The sequence below is a fragment of the Notothenia rossii genome, assembly GCF_949606895.1.
Source record: "Notothenia rossii genome assembly, chromosome: 5".
Classification (NCBI taxonomy): Eukaryota; Metazoa; Chordata; class Actinopteri; order Perciformes; family Nototheniidae; genus Notothenia; species Notothenia rossii.
In genome coordinates, this window is record NC_136903.1 from 19,764,088 (window position 1) to 19,779,997 (window position 15,910).

Sequence of the window (15,910 nt, forward strand, 5' to 3'; positions counted from 1 at the left end):
TGGTATCCAAACAATGGTCTCACATTTGAGCAAAAGCAAAAAGTACTCCAGACTGCAAACATCAACTTGTTTCTTGTACTCTCAGTCTCAAATAAGTAAGACATTATTAATGTTTTTAGATCCCTTTTTGTTATTATGAAAACTTATTTTTCTACATTTTACAAAAGATGTAAATGAAAAAATTACCACCTCTAATGTTTGACTGATTTCATGAGTAAGTTGTTAAACTAATGCTGCATTTATTAAAGATGATACCAGACAGGACTTAGATTGCTATCCTATTATTTTGGGCATAGATACTATCTATATATTTATATGTTGTACATCAATGAATAGCCTACATTTCCCCTCCCTCCTCATGACCTCGCTTCAGGCAGCAGAATACATTCTGAGTCACTGGCAGAAAACAGTAGGTAGTGTTGTCACGTATACAAATGCATGCCATTTAAGTTGGTCTTACTTCATAATTTTTTTTTTAATAGTTTTTCATTTTTAGTCTCAGACCTTGCAAAAACTGAGATTTAAAATGTGGACGTTGAAGAAGAAACCAATGCTCACAGACTATTTTGTGCTATGTTGTACCATCTTGCAAGTGGACGATTATTGCAGCGAAGGAAATGGAACTCCATCAGCCCATATTTGATTTAGTCCTATATTGTTTTGGAATATGCACAACAATATCGGGTATATTGTTGTTCAGCTATATTATATAGCTGAATGGCAAGGCCAGATTAGATACACCAACAAATGCCTTGAGTAATATTACTGCGGTCAAGCCAGCCTCCACTCGGGAAAACCTAGTCAAGCCAGCCCGCATGTGATATTGCGGTGCGCGAATATCCTATGCATTACGGTAGAGTCCTGGAAACACTGCCTCATATATGAGCTATCATCCCTCTGTATTTTAATGCTTTAATGATAATAGAACATTCCAATAAAGCCATAATGCTTACTATATTATTTGTAACACAGGACACTGTAGGCTACATAACAGCACAGTAACTGTATGCCGTAGTTTGAGTGCTTGGTCCGGAAATATCCTAGCTTCGATCTTTGAGTGACTTTAATGGTCAATTCGTTTTTTTCATTTCTATTTATGCAACAGCTGGTAACGGAGGACTCTTATTTTGAAATCTAGTGGTTTTTGTCGGTTGTAAGGTCAACTTCCGGGTTAAGCCTGTATGTGGTGGCGTTGTTAGTTGTTACACAAGTCCCACTTTTTTAATTGTTTGTTAAAATAGACGATTTACGACCACCATTACTTAACAGAAATGGATATACTAAAGGCTGAGATCGCAAGGAAAAGAAAACTCATCGAAGACAAAAGCCTCATCGACGTGAGTAGCTGATTAAGTTGATTGTTATTGTTAGCTTGGTAACTTAGCCCTGTTGCTAACATGTTTACTAGCTTTAACTTAGCTAACGCTTGCTAACTCACATCAGACAGCGTTGCCTTTACAGAATCGTGTTTAAACAGCTATTAATACATAGGCCAGTTTGAACTACACGTTCAGATATAGTTCATAGTAGGTCAGTAGGTTAAAACCACCAAAAAATAGCGAACATTAGCAAGTGCGTAACGTGGCGTTAACGTCAGATACATGGATGTGCAGGCTGTTTCTAATGCTCTTAGAAGTCAGATGTGTTTGCTCCATGCTGGGGAAATACTGGGATTTAAACCTAAACCATAAATGCTAAACACAAAATAAAACCCATTAATAAACTAAGCTTCTAATAATGTATGTGTAATTAATACGAATAAGCTCATGGGTTGATGATTGGTGGTAGTTTATGTACTGTAATACTTTTAGGGGATATCATTCTCAAATCTATTTCAGTACCTTGTCATCCTTAAATATGTGACCTATATGTTCATACTTTGTTAAAAAAAAAATAAGTAGTGTTATTTATCATTGCAAGAAGATACTTGCAGGACAGTATGCTCTCACCCAACACAAAGGGGAAAACAGTATTTTCTTTTCTATTTTGTATTGAAGATAAACATTCATCAACCATAGTTCAAGAAAATAAAGAGTAAAACACATGCCATCTTTGTTTTGAGAGCTTTACTATTTTATACCACTCTAGTCTTGGCCACCGGTATGATGTTTTCATTGCTTGTATATAGAGTTTTGTTATAAATGTTATAACAATTCCATCATATTTGTGCTTTCAGGACAACAAGAAATTCTTCAAAAGGTCCGATCTTGCACGGATGGAACAAGAAGATTACTTCATAAGATGCGGATATAAGGTTAATGTCAAGATTACTCTTTTTTTACTCTCTCATACACACTAATGCAAATAAATCGCTGTCTTTCTCCAGTTCAGATTCATCTCATGTTTGATTTGACATTTGTAATACTGTAATAAAACCTTTGCCAGGAAACAAAATAAGGTCAGTCTTTGATGCTCAGGTGTACATTGGTGTTTGTGTTTGCTGTTTTCCCCCAACCTGCCTCTGCTGCCTGCATCGGTAGGTTCAGAGAGAGACTCCTGAGAGCCAGGTATGGGATTGCACAGTGAAAGTAGCTGACAGGATGCATGATGAAAGGACAAAGCACACTGGGTGTTTCTCAATGTCGAGGAAGGCTGCTCCAGAGCCACTATTTCAAGCATACTACGTCATCGAGTGCCGCCGAAGGACTGTTCCAATGTCCAGCATACTTGGAATTCTACCGAGGCCGACGTACTTCGTAGCGAGAAATTTCGAGGCTGCACATGTGTAGACTCCGCGGTCTAAAAATCCCCACAATGCTTTGCGCACGGATCAATTTCCCCAAATCTGTGGCGGAAAATGTAAGGTGGGGCCTCTCATATGACTCTTGCTCGCCTGTTCCACACTTCGTTTTCCGAATGCCAGGAAGTATTCTTGCCTCGCTTCTGAAGCAAGTGACTCGGAAGACATGTGCTACCAAGCAAGCGTTCTCGACATTGAGAAACACCCACTGTGTCCCAAAGGCTTTCGCTTCCTTGGCACCCTATTTGAAAGTTTGCTCTCTAAAGCCAGTGAGGATCAAAGCAGAAATAACATGGTGGAGACATCTTTACTTTTGAGTAAATCCCATGATGCCTGGGTCAACTCAATCAGTGAACACATTCTAATTCGATATCTGATAAAACATGTAATCAGCTCATCTCTGCCTAATGTGAAACATCCTTTGGTTTTTTCCAGCACATTTTTAAAAGTCATGGATTTTACTTTGATTTCAAATGAGGTACTTTCATAGTCTTGTCAATTGCAGAAACGCATTTGAAAATGTGATTGTTTTCAGACCTTTATTAAATTAATTAGCTAAACAACCACATGCTTCCAATTCACCACCATAGTCCATATTTATGATTTTCACAATTTCACATCCATTATGACAACCACATTATATACTGGACCATTTCTGTGTTTCAAACTATTTACAAACACAAAAAGAATCACTTTGGGAACAAGGAAAGGAATCTACAAAGCCACAGTGGGACACAGACATGGTGTGGATTTCAGCATGGAATACTGAACTGAAATAAAAAAAGATTTGTGTTAACAAGTTGATTTTCTTATTTTGCAAATAATCTACGACAGAAGCTTTTATATTTAGATCAACTTTTTGTCCCTATTTTGCTTTGCCTTGTAACAGTTGCTCTATGGAAAACTGCATTTCTCTTCGACTTTGTGCAAGGCTTAAGATGTCAAACGTATTAAGCTGTGCTCTTTGTACACATACAGTTTACTAGTGGTTTATTTGAGAAAAGGCCATTGTTTGTTGGGGAGGCTTTTTGTAATCAGTTTCTGTTTGTTCTTTTAGATTGTGCTCCTTACACCACAATCTAAGAGTGCTGAGATTGCATGTGCCTATAAAAGCATGTTGTGGTAGCATATTGCAACAATAATTACTGAATATATTTTGCCTGTGATTAGACTTGTGATTAGACCAACTGAAATAAGATGGGTTTTTTTTTTTTATATTAAAATGTTGCTAAATTAAAATCTTGCTATTTATATTAAAATGTAAGTTATAAGATTGATCATAGTGACACAACCTTTTTATCCCTAAGGTCTTACTAGGACATTGTTACATACCCCAGTTATATTTGTTTCATTTGCATTGGCCCAGAAAGCACAACCTTTCAATATGATCAAATTCACCTTCAATTATTCCTTCATAAATAAATATATTTATTTTCCCTCCTTTTTGTCCAAAAGAATGATAACAAAGAAGAAGATGAGCCGTCCATCTCAGCGAAACCAGTGTTAACACAGGAGCTAACAGAAGAGAAACTGCCAATGTCACTGTCACGACAGGAAGTGAGTCAACGTAAATTATTAACACTTGCCTCAAAAGTCATTTTTCTTTCCATATTAAAAGTCAATGCACATTTTTTTGCATCACTGTGTTTGTAAAGGTAATTCGACGACTTAGAGAGCGAGGGGAACCAATCCGAATGTTTGCAGAGTCTGACTACGACGCCTTCCAGAGACTCAGGAAGATTGAGATTCAGACTCCTGAAGTGAACAAGGTAGGACTGATTGTGATGACACATTGCCCAGTAAAGACATCCTGATTCAAGTCCCTTCTATCCGGGAGAAATAAATTAGGCTATTATGCCAACCACATGGTGTCGAGTGCAGGCAGTTTCAACCTTTCCTTGCAACTGCGAATGAGCATTGGACTTCATCTGAGCTAGTACCACTAGTACTACTAATACTTAAAATGCTGTTACAAGGAACCCGCAGCTGCATGAGTGGATGTAACAGTCTAAACATGGCTGGATTTGAAGTCGGAAAGGTTAAAGATATCATCTTTCCAGTCCGTGTGCAAGTTCCGCTATAATTTGAATAAAAGCTGGAATCATTGCACGGAACACATTTAATTAAATGTTCCACAGCTCCTTAATTTTTTCAGAAGTATGTATTCTTGTTGGCATGGTGAAATCAAAGCTTATGAGTAACCAATCTAAAAGCAAGTGGTGTTACTATTCCAAAGCCTTAACATTGTGCAATCAACATTTATTTCAGTATGATGAGTTATAGCAAACACCCGTGTGTATTGTCAACTTTAAATACAGTATTCTGGTTGACACTGTTTAACTGTGTGTGTAGGGCTTGAGGAACGACCTGAAAGCAGCCATGGACAAGATTGACGCGCAGTACCTGAACGAGATCGTTGGAGGAACCGAGCCGGGAGAAGTGGACACACAGCACGACCTGAAAGTGCACGAAGAAAACACAACTATAGAGGAATTGGAGGTAGTAGACTGTGTCGTAACCAATTAGTAATTGAGGTTTGGGTGTTTTGTTTATACTGAATAATGTTAATTTATAAATATTTATAAATTGAATTTGAACCAGCAAATATATTATAAGTTAAACACATTCTGTAAATTGTGTTCTTTATTAAGTTAAGGTTATGATGCAATTTATGTCTTATACTGAAACTGTACCTTTATGGTTTCTGCACTCTTATCCAGACTCTTGGTAGAACTCTGGGCAAAGGAGATGATAATGGAGACCAGGATGTTATCGACAAGTTCTTGAGGGTAAGACAAGAAAATAATGCTCTAACTTAAATCTAGTGGGAGCTTTTTCATAAAACATGTTTAGCACGTCTCTGGCTACTGACTATGTGGTTCCTCATTCATTTACAGTGGGGGTGCCCAACCAGTCGATCGCGGGGAGATTCCCAGTCGATCGCGAGATGTGTCTAAAAATAGAACAACAATATTCTGTTTTATCGTTAATGTCCTATAACATAATCTTCCTATGCCAGAATAATGCACTTGAACGCATCAAAGCTTTGTGATTGGCGTCACCTCATGTGTTGGGGCGTGGCTGGTGGGCAGTGGGCAGTAGTTTGCTGACGTTGTCCATGGCAACAGGAGTGACAGTCCTCGCACACAAAAGACCGCAATTATGGCAGAAGCAAAAAAGCCCAAAATATATCATTTTCACTCCGAGTGGGAGGATGACTATTTTTGTATGTATTCCAATTCAAAGTCCATCCGTCTCATCTGCAATGCGAGCGTGGCGGCTTTATCGAAGAAGAGTAATTTAGGAGCGGCATTTCAAAACAGTGCACAAACGCTACGAGATGGAATTCCCTCCTAATTCTGCCCTACGCTCCCAAAAGGGGAGGGGCCTGAGAGGACAGCTAAATGCGCAGCAGTCCATTTTCACCCGGCCCAACAACAAGAGCAAGGCTGCTACCATAGCATCTTATCGTGTCAGTCACGTTCTTGTGAAACACATGAAGTCTTTTAAAGACGGCAAAGTTGTGAAAGAAGCATTCCTCTGGAGGCTGCCAACGCGCTTTTTGGGGACAGTAAAAATAACATCAGCATTTCAACAGGTTTTTGATATAATAAAAACTCAAGTTAGATACTGTTATTAATCAGCTGTAAGTTTTAGTTTGTTTGAACTTATTCATTATAATTATTGTACAAAATGATATAAGAATGCAAACATTAAGATCTGTTCTGTTTAAATTGATTATAGTCTATTATCAATTCAGGTTAAGAAACTAGTGTTGCTAGCATCCTATTTTAAAAAGGAATTTATTTTTATACTCTACTAAAATGCAATCAAAAAAGGGTTTGATTCTATTAATTTTGTCTTTTTTATTGCACTTTGGCAGCAGATTCCTGTGTAGCTTCAGATCTGAGTTGTCTTATTAGAAAGCCTAATTTATACTTTTGTAGCAACACTATTTTTATAGGATGGCAAAGAAAGGGTTCAGTGTATTTTCTTTTTTCCCTGTGTCATATGTGGCAGCACTGTTCAATGTTTATTGAAAACATTACCCACTGTAGTATGTGACGTGTGAATAGACTCCAACTCTGTATCAACAACACTGTTGTGTAAGTTCAGTTAAATACTTGTATGTGTGTAGATTAGAAAGAGGTAAGATAAAGGATCTGCAGTATTTTATGAAGTATTCATCGTACAAAGGTCAGTTTTATACAAGTAGAAGTGTGTATTTACCTGGTAGGAGGCTGTTAGTAATGGCTACGCCTCTCTATTTGGACTGGTAGATCTCGGCAGACTGGCAACTTTAAAAGTAGCGCTCGGTTCCAGAAAGGTTGAGCACCCCTGAATTACAGTGTTGAATTGCACTGTTATTAAATAGATCCAAAATATTATGATGATGGGATTTTTTTTGTTATGTGCCTTAACCCAATTCAAGATGAACATCCTACTCTGCCTGTCGTCTCTCCCCGTTTCAATACTTGGTACTGTTTTGTCTCATTTCCTGTTGCATTGTAGTTTCTTCTCGGCGTTTGGGCCAAAGATCTGAACAGGCGAGAGGACCATGTGAAGAGAAGTGTTCAGGGAAAGCTGGCCAGTGCCACTCACTCGCAGACCGAGTCTTACCTCAAACCTCTCTTCAGGAAGCTCAGGAAGAAGGTAACATTTTCGGAGCGAACAGAAAAGCTGCAAGGAAAATAGATTTCTTCATTTCTAATGGTTACACATTCTCTATTATCTCTTTCAGAATTTACCAGCTGACATCAAAGAATCAATTACCGACATCATTAAATTCATGTTGGAGAGAGAATATGTCAAGGTATGTTTTCTGAAAAACAGTGTTTTTGACCATCTAAGCCTTTTTTACAATGGACAAATATATCCACTATATTCAACATTTTGTCCAGGCAAATGATGCCTACCTGCAGATGGCCATCGGTAACGCTCCCTGGCCCATTGGTGTGACCATGGTGGGTATCCACGCTCGTACTGGGCGAGAGAAGATCTTCTCCAAGCATGTGGCCCACGTCCTCAACGATGAGACGCAGAGAAAATACATCCAGGTGAGACCCTCAGATTATCCCTTAGAGAGAATGCCTAAATCTATATAAGGAGGGGAATTATTTCAAGGAAATATTAATGATTGCAATATCAGCACTCTGACAGTGTAGGAATCAATCAGTATCATCTTTGTTGTATGCGCTATGAAACGCATGTTTGGTTGGGTTATATGTTTGAATGTACATTCAAATTATATTATTTGTATTCCCAATGTTATTTCTATTACCTAAGTAGAAGAGCACTATTTTCTACATGGCATATCTGTGCTTCTATTTATAAAATGAATTATATGCATATTTCCTCTTCTTATAGACATGCGGTAACATCATTGTTGGACAGGAATTAACATCGGACACTTCCTGTACAGAAACATTTACACACTGAATATTTTGCGAGTGCGGATGCTTGTTCTGCTGCATTAAACTTCTACTGGTTTACAGTCACAACAACTGCATACATTGGCATTTTTTGTATATAAATAATACAAATGTAGTATTTTTGTGAATTCAAGTTGGTTCATCATTTACAGTTTTTACTATAAATTGTCAGATTTTATCACATTAAATCAGTATACAATTTGAAAAAACAGGACATGCACATTGACAAAAAGTTATAGGGTCAACTCAGCTGCTATTTCACAAAATAAATTCACCAGGTAGGATATCAAAAGCTTTTTTTAAATTGAACTAACAACTTAATTGTATGTTATGTTTGTTTCTACAGGGGCTGAAGAGGCTGATGACCATCTGCCAGAAACACTTCACGACTGTTCCTTCAAAGTGTGTGGAGTACAACGCTCTTTAACTTGTCACTTCAGCTTAATGTAGGCCCAGGCTGTCCGGTCAGTTAAATCACAATAGAAAATGGGAATTGTTCACAACAATGATGGGTTCTGGTATGACTAAAGTGTGGTTGTGGCAAACATTGAAATCTTTGACATTAAGGGCCCTAGAGTAAAGCTAACTTCTGGATACAATTATCCCAGATGTATGTGGAGTACCCTCGATAACCCTTGAGTCTGATTAGACTTGTGAGCTTCTGGGCAAACTGATGTAGTGTCAGTCCTACTTGAGACCCTTTCTTTTTATGGATGCTTTCAGTCCAACTCATTGTTGCAGGAAATGTTAAAATGGTAAAAAGGTTCAATTGTATTTACACATTTTCTTTTAATATTTGTTTCTTAAGTTTTTCAAAGATTGTATGTCCTGATAGCGTCATTAGCCAAGTAAGATCCAGTGTATGTAAGTTTTATTACGCCTGTGATTCTTGATTTTTGTTTTGACAAATTTAAATGAATGCAGATTCACTTATATGTGCATGCTTGAGTTTTCAGCTAATAATACATCCAATTCAGTGTGTCTCTGTACTATCTTAGTGAGAAAATAAAGCGTTGATTTGCTTTACCAGCTGCTTGGATTGTTCTTTTTTATGCTGTGGGAAAAGTCAATCATCCTTCTTCAAGATTCATTTTGTTTCTCTCTCGTCGTCTGCAGCTGGATTGCTGAATGGGACTATTTTTAGCCATCAGTTGTTTCTGGTCATTAGAAAATGTGTCTGCAGGGAAATTGTTTTTCAAATTACGGACTCTGTAAGTGTGCCATGACATGCTCCACTAACATTGTGAATTGCAGCTGTGTGGCTTAAGGATTCATTAAGAATGCACTAGTCGGATTCAAATAGGCAATTATGTAATACGAGTGTTTTCTGGAAGGCAATCCAATGCAACAAAAAGAACTACATTTGCTACAACTTATTGCTTTCGGAACGCTGCCAGAAGTTTTCTACAATGATAGCATAAAGCGTCACACACTGGCCTTATTACACTGAGTAACCATGGTGATCTGATGTGTTCCTTGTGGTCGTAGTGTGTGCTCGGCTGAACCCACGTCACCGCAGCTCCAGTCTGTCAGCTCTGAGCGCGTCACCACCTGAGACTCAGTTGGAGCTAAACAGGTTGACAGTTGGCAGTGCAAACACTGAAATAAATGCTATGTGTTCCCACTTCAAGCTCCAACATGTAACCTACAGCAAGGAATATTTTGTAACAAAATACAATGCAGAACGATATAAATTCAGGGATATGAAGGAACCAGATCAAAAGTCATTGAATGTATCCACCGATAGTCATTAATCTGCCTGTCCTTGAGATAAACTAAACCAACTATTTTGGCACTTGTCGAGTCAAATGTGTAGTGTCAGTGTCCGTTGTGACGTTTGCTTAGCCAGGGCCTTGAAATGATGGTCCAGTGGAAAGTATTTGCAGTTGTAAATTAACAAGGAATCTCTGTGTGTTATCATCTCTGCGTGTTTGTGTGAGTTCTGTTATGTCCCAGAGCAGAACTATGCCAACTGAAAGGAAACACTTTATGTTAAGTAGTTATCCCAGATTAGAATTAGTCAAATCAAATGTCATAATAAAAGCCTCACGGGAGCAGATGTTAAACTGATCTATACAAATGACATGATCATACAGTGGACATATACAACATGTGTGGAGACTGAACTGAACTATAAACGATATAACATGTTGAAAGAACTCCAGTTTCTGGTGATCTATGATGGTTGAATCAAGCTTTCAGAAATTAGTAACACTACATGTTGATACTCCATATATTAATACATTTTTCCTAGCAGCAGATTTCTCTGACACTTTCTGTTCTCTGTGTGTTTTGGGCATTTGAATCTCAAAACACCATGCTCTGATTCATGTAAAGCCTGACTCTTGATAACGTATTATTTTTCCTACCACTTGTCCATACTATTCAAATATGTTGCCCACTAACAGGTGACCTCATCCCTTTCTCTTGGCAGTGACCCTGTATGTGAATATGCTGATTTAATATGGCCTGAACTCGCTGACATCAATGAGGGTTTGTATTCATTATCTGGGGGCCTAACTAATTTGTTTCTCTAATGATTTCTGTTTTATGTTTGGCCCCATTACTAGCGTTAAGATGTGGGCAGGATAAAAACCTGCTCTCTGTGCGCCTTTGTTTAGGTGTGGGATTGTGTCGGAGCAGGACGTGTGAGGGATCCTGTCATTATCACATTCAATTCCCCAGAATTGGTGAAAGCATCAACTCCATTTCCCCTCTGTCACTGCATATATTAGCATGCTAATGTTAAAATCAAAGAAAAAAGGCTGCATAATTGTTTTCTAGTGTTCATGGTACATCATGTTGAATAATTTAGAATCTACTAACATGTACAAACGTTATCTAGAGTTTTTAATGCAAACAATATGTTATTAAACCAAATGCTTTTCAATGTGTTTTTAAAAGGCCATATTATTCTGAATTAAGAAAAAACAAAAGTATTTTACTATATTTTTAAATATTTGTTAATGTTATTATGGTTTTCTTAAAATAGTTTTCTTTCTGTGTTTTTAATTTTGGTTTTATTTTTGGTGTAACAACACCAAGTCAAATTCCTCGTACCTGTCAACCTACCTGGTAATAAAGCTGTTTCTGATTCTGATATCAACACAAAGAGATCATTGACGCACCATTATGGAATATTTTAGCTCGTCATATTGTTTCCAGGTAACAACTCTCCATTCATTTCCAGGGAATGCCTTGTCTGTTGCCAGCGTGCAGGTCTGAGCTGTAATTAGAGCTTAATATCTCTTTTCATCTGGACTCGCTTGACAGTGTGATGGTTGCCATGCTCCTGCAGAGGTGGAAACCAATCACCGGCGGAGGCACAGTGTCTCACACCAACACGCCTCTTTCTCTCCGTCTCTGTATGTGTGTGTGTTTATCTTTGCCACCTCACGTTCTTTCTTGATCACCAGCGATTTAACTGGATTTATAGATTGTCTTCTTTACCTTGTCATATGAACCTCACTGTCAGCCTCCTGTGAAGGCTTTGCTTTATATCAGGAGTCACTTTGGGTATATTGATGTAATTACCACCGTCAAAGAGCTAATTATATAAGCAGGACTCAAAGGGGGCTTAAAGGTCAAATTATATAAAATGCTAAACCCTCTGATGAATGTGCCGCATTGGGGTCATTCAAGGGTGGAAGCAGAGAGAATAAATATGATGAGTAATTTATATGACAGAGTTTGAATACGGTTCTTTGGAACCACAATATTCATTTATTTAGCTTCTTTATTAGTTTGTTTTTTGAAATATTTTTTTTATTGAGTCAGGCACAATGAGTTTACATTTATACAGTCAATATATATTTTTTACCCCTTTCCCGCCCTCCCGGTCCTAGCAATTAAATTAAATAGCTAAATAAATAGATACATGTATAGGTAAAAGTAAAGTAATGTAGAAGATAATATTAAAAGAAAATTCATAGATAAGGAAATAAAGAATAATAACAGTAATACATGTACCCATACACACATACATGTGTACACATACCCACACACATGTACACATGCACATACATACATGTACATACATACATGTATACAAAGTCAGAAAATAAAAAATAAAAATAATAATTAATTAATTAAAAAAAACAGATAAAAAGAGGCAAAAGAAAAACAAACAAAAAAACATACACATACATTTGTAGTCCCCCCCCTTTCTTCTTAATGTAGTGTCTTAAGTTCAGCTATGTAGGCTATCATAGAGCCCCAGACAGATTCAAATAGTTTTGAGGAGCCCCTCAGGTTATATTTAATCTTCTCCAAGTTCAGGTAGATCATTAAATCTTTAAGCCATAGAGATGCTTTAGGTGCTATCGAAGATTTCCATTCTAGGAGTATTCTTCTACGTGCTAAGATAGATGCAAAGGCTATACTGTCTTTAGTTTTCCTCTTCAACATTCGGTGGCTAGGTAGTACTCCAAAAATGGCAGTCCTTGCACATGGTGTCAATACCACGTCCAAGGCCTCAGTAAGGTGTTTGAAAATGCTTATCCAGTATCCTTGTAGGCGAGGACCAAAACATATGAGTCATGTTTGCTGGTGACGTGTGGCATCTGTTACAGGTATCCGTGACATTAGGGTATATTTTGGAGAGTTTAGAGTTGGTGTAATAGATACGGTGGACAACCTTTAGTTGTATAAGATTGAGCCTGGCACAGGACGTACTATTGTTCACTCTTGCTAATGCGCCATCCCAGACCTCATCATAAATAGCTTGGACTAGTTCCTCTTCCCAATCTTGTTTGATTTTACCGAGCAATGTTTCTGTGAGACGGGAGACGGAATTGTAAATTCTTGAAAGCAAACCTTTTCCGGTTGTTAGAGTGTCCAGAATTGAGTCAATTATTGAATCCGGAGGGATATTGGGGAAGGAAGGGTTATTTAGTTTAACTCAGTTTCGGACCTGGAAGTAGCGAAATAGATGAGTGCCTGGGAGGCAAAGCTACCGAAAACATTGTTAATGTAAAGGTCCCTTACTCTGATAAGACCTAATCTCTGCCACATAGAGAAGGCCCCATCAGTGTAAGGGGGGAGAAAGACATGGTTGTTGCGAATGGGACTATGTATAGAGGATCCACAGAGTCCATGAGCCTTTCTGAATTGGGACCAAATTCTTAGGGTGGAAACAACAATCTGGTTATTCGAATATTGAGTTGGCCGGCTGGGTAATGTAGATGTAAGCAGAGAAAAGAGTGAGGTATTAGGACAGGATTTGGCTTCAAGTTCACACCAACTCAATGTTGGTTCCTTAGTCCATATAATTACTGTGGATATTGGCTGCCCAATACTAGTGTCTTATATTTGGAAGCGCTAATCCTCCTGTAGATCTATGCCTTTGTAAAAGCTCTTTCCTAATTCTAGGAGTCTTCCCTTGCCATAAAAAAGAGGAGATTAGTGTGTCTATTTTACGAAAAAGTGATTTGGGTAGGAAGACTGGCAGACATTGAAAGAGGTACAGGAAGCGAGGGAGAACGTTCATTTTGATACAGTTTACCCTCCCAGCGATAGATAAATGTAAATTATTCCACCTTTCCAAATCATATTTGAGCTTGTCAATTAGTGGTGGGACGTTATCTTTGTAAAGGTCAGAGATTTTTTCACTTATATTCACGCCTAAATACTTAAAATTACTCCTAGACATCTTGAAGGTGATGAGTCTATCGGGGATCTGAAGGGCCAGGTCATTTACGTGGAAGCACTCACTCTTGGAAAAGTTTAGCTTGTACCCCGAGAAGGTTCCGAATCGGGTTAACAGATCTATTATCTGAGGAATGGTAGATATAGGGTTAGAAATGAACAATAGTAAATCGTCAGTGTATAACGAGAGTATGTGTTCAGAACCATATCTGGTAATTCCTTGTGTAAAGCTGGCCGATTTAAGCGTAATTGATAGGGGTTCGATTGCCATGGCGAATAGTAACGGGCTTAGAGGGCAACCCTGGCGAGTACCTCTACCTAGTGTAAAATATTGAGAACTAACCCCGTTAGTACTCACTGAAGCCTTGGGTGAAGAGTATAACAATGCTATCCACGACACAAATTTGGATCCGAGGCTGAACCTCTTAAAGACCTCAAATAGAAATCCCCACTCCACCCTTTCGAACGCTTTCTCTGCAGTTTGGTCTGATGATATGATGTTTGGCGTGACTGATTCAAGGCATATGGCTAGTATTTTAGCCAGGATCTTATAGTCCGCATTCAGAAGGGAGATGGGGCGATAGGACCTACACTCAGAATGATCCTTGCCTGGTTTTAATAATACAATTACTACTGCCTCAGACAGAGTTTGTGGCAACGTTCCCCGGTCCAGAGAGTGCCCGAACATTCTCAAAAGAAGGGGGGTCAATTCATCAATGAATTGTTTATAAAACTCAATTGGATAGCCGTCTGGGCCCGGGGCCTTGCCACTCTGGATCAGCCTGATCGAGTCAGCTATTTTACTAGGCTTTAGAGGTTGATCTAACTCACCCTCCTGAGCAGGTGTTATGGACGGAAATTCCAGATCATCCAAGAATTTAGTTCTGTCCGCATTATCGACCGGGGCTTGTGAGGCATATAGTCCAGAGTAAAAGGTTTTAAAGGTGTCGTTGATAACAGATGGGATTGTTGTGAGTTCACGAGTAGGGGTCCATATTTGTTTAATTTGTTGGGAAACCAACTGGCTCTTAATTTGGTGCGCTAGGAGACCACCCACCTTCTCCCCATGTTCATACTGAAATCCACGCGATCTTAAAAGCAATTTCTCAGTCTCTTGAAAGTAAATTGTATTCCATCTGAAGATTTTGCCTTTCTTTATCTAGTTCAGGGGATGGACATGTTGAGAGTTGGTTATCTAGTTTTGCTATACTGCCCAAAAGTTCTAACTGTTTTTGCTTTTTCATTTTGTTTTGCCTTGCAGAGTAAGACATAGTCTCTTTATTTGTTTGAGTGCAGGTTAAAGGAGGAATGTATTGTCATTGTTTCCATATACAGTATGCAACATACAGTAGAAGAAAATTGTGTTATATCTGTATGTCACAATATAATAACAGATAGAATTTCAAACAAACAGAACAAAGACAGTAAAGTGCATCAAAGAAAATTCACACATGGTAGGATGTGCCTCGTTGAATAAAAAACTGTAATAAAAACATTAATGAATAAAATGCATATAACCAATGGGAACCTATATTACTCTTTCTAGGAGAGGTCTCGACATGTCACAGGTCTGTCACAGAGCAGAAATAAAATGAGAGAACATTTAAAAAAGAGCAAAGCCAATGCATTATCATTCCTGTTCTGCTATTTGCAATCCATTTCAAGCTGCAGCAGCAGCAGCAGCAGCAGCACATAAATGGATCTTTTCATATAAATTGGCCTTGTCCTCTCATGAGCCATCACCATGGTGAAGTGTGTTCACAGCCACTGCTTTGTTTAGTTCAGAGAGGATAGGAAGAGATGGTTAATGAATCATAAGGAAACATAAGCCTAGCTTGGAATAATACACACCATTAGATGGCAACATAGATCTGGAAAATATATAGGGTCAAAGGAAATGGCAATGTTTGCCAAAGGTACAGTAGAAATTAAAGAAGTTTCTACAAGCAGACTTTTTCCTCTGGCTTTTTTCTTGATCCTATTTTCCCCACCAAATTAAGTCTTGACTCCCATCATCATACTAGATTTGCCACATTCTGCTTTTTACCAATTGCTGCTGCTGTGTGTGTGTGTGTGTGTGTGTGTGTGTGTG

At 38.3% G+C, this 15,910-nt stretch overlaps 1 protein-coding gene across 4 annotated transcripts; it reads left to right on the forward strand.

Moving 5' to 3' along the window:
* The first annotated feature begins 1,140 nt into the window (after nucleotides 1–1,140).
* On the forward strand, nucleotides 1,141–9,198 carry prpf18 (PRP18 pre-mRNA processing factor 18 homolog (yeast)). Of its 4 annotated transcripts, none has more exons than XM_079681705.1 (11): nucleotides 1,141–1,337; nucleotides 2,177–2,254; nucleotides 2,481–2,507; nucleotides 4,196–4,297; nucleotides 4,396–4,509; nucleotides 5,093–5,239; nucleotides 5,461–5,529; nucleotides 7,253–7,393; nucleotides 7,482–7,553; nucleotides 7,642–7,797; nucleotides 8,519–9,198. In XM_079681705.1, the coding sequence occupies exons 1-11, from the start codon at nucleotides 1,272–1,274 to the stop codon at nucleotides 8,597–8,599; spliced, it is 1,053 nt and encodes a 350-aa protein (XP_079537831.1). In that variant the 5' UTR covers nucleotides 1,141–1,271; the 3' UTR covers nucleotides 8,600–9,198. The 4 variants fall into 4 exon arrangements, with proteins under 4 accessions (XP_079537831.1, XP_079537830.1, XP_079537833.1 ...); XM_079681704.1 differs by having other exon boundaries at nucleotides 1,142–1,337; nucleotides 5,093–5,242; XM_079681707.1 differs by lacking the exon at nucleotides 2,481–2,507 and having other exon boundaries at nucleotides 1,142–1,337.
* The last annotated feature ends 6,712 nt before the right edge of the window (nucleotides 9,199–15,910 follow it).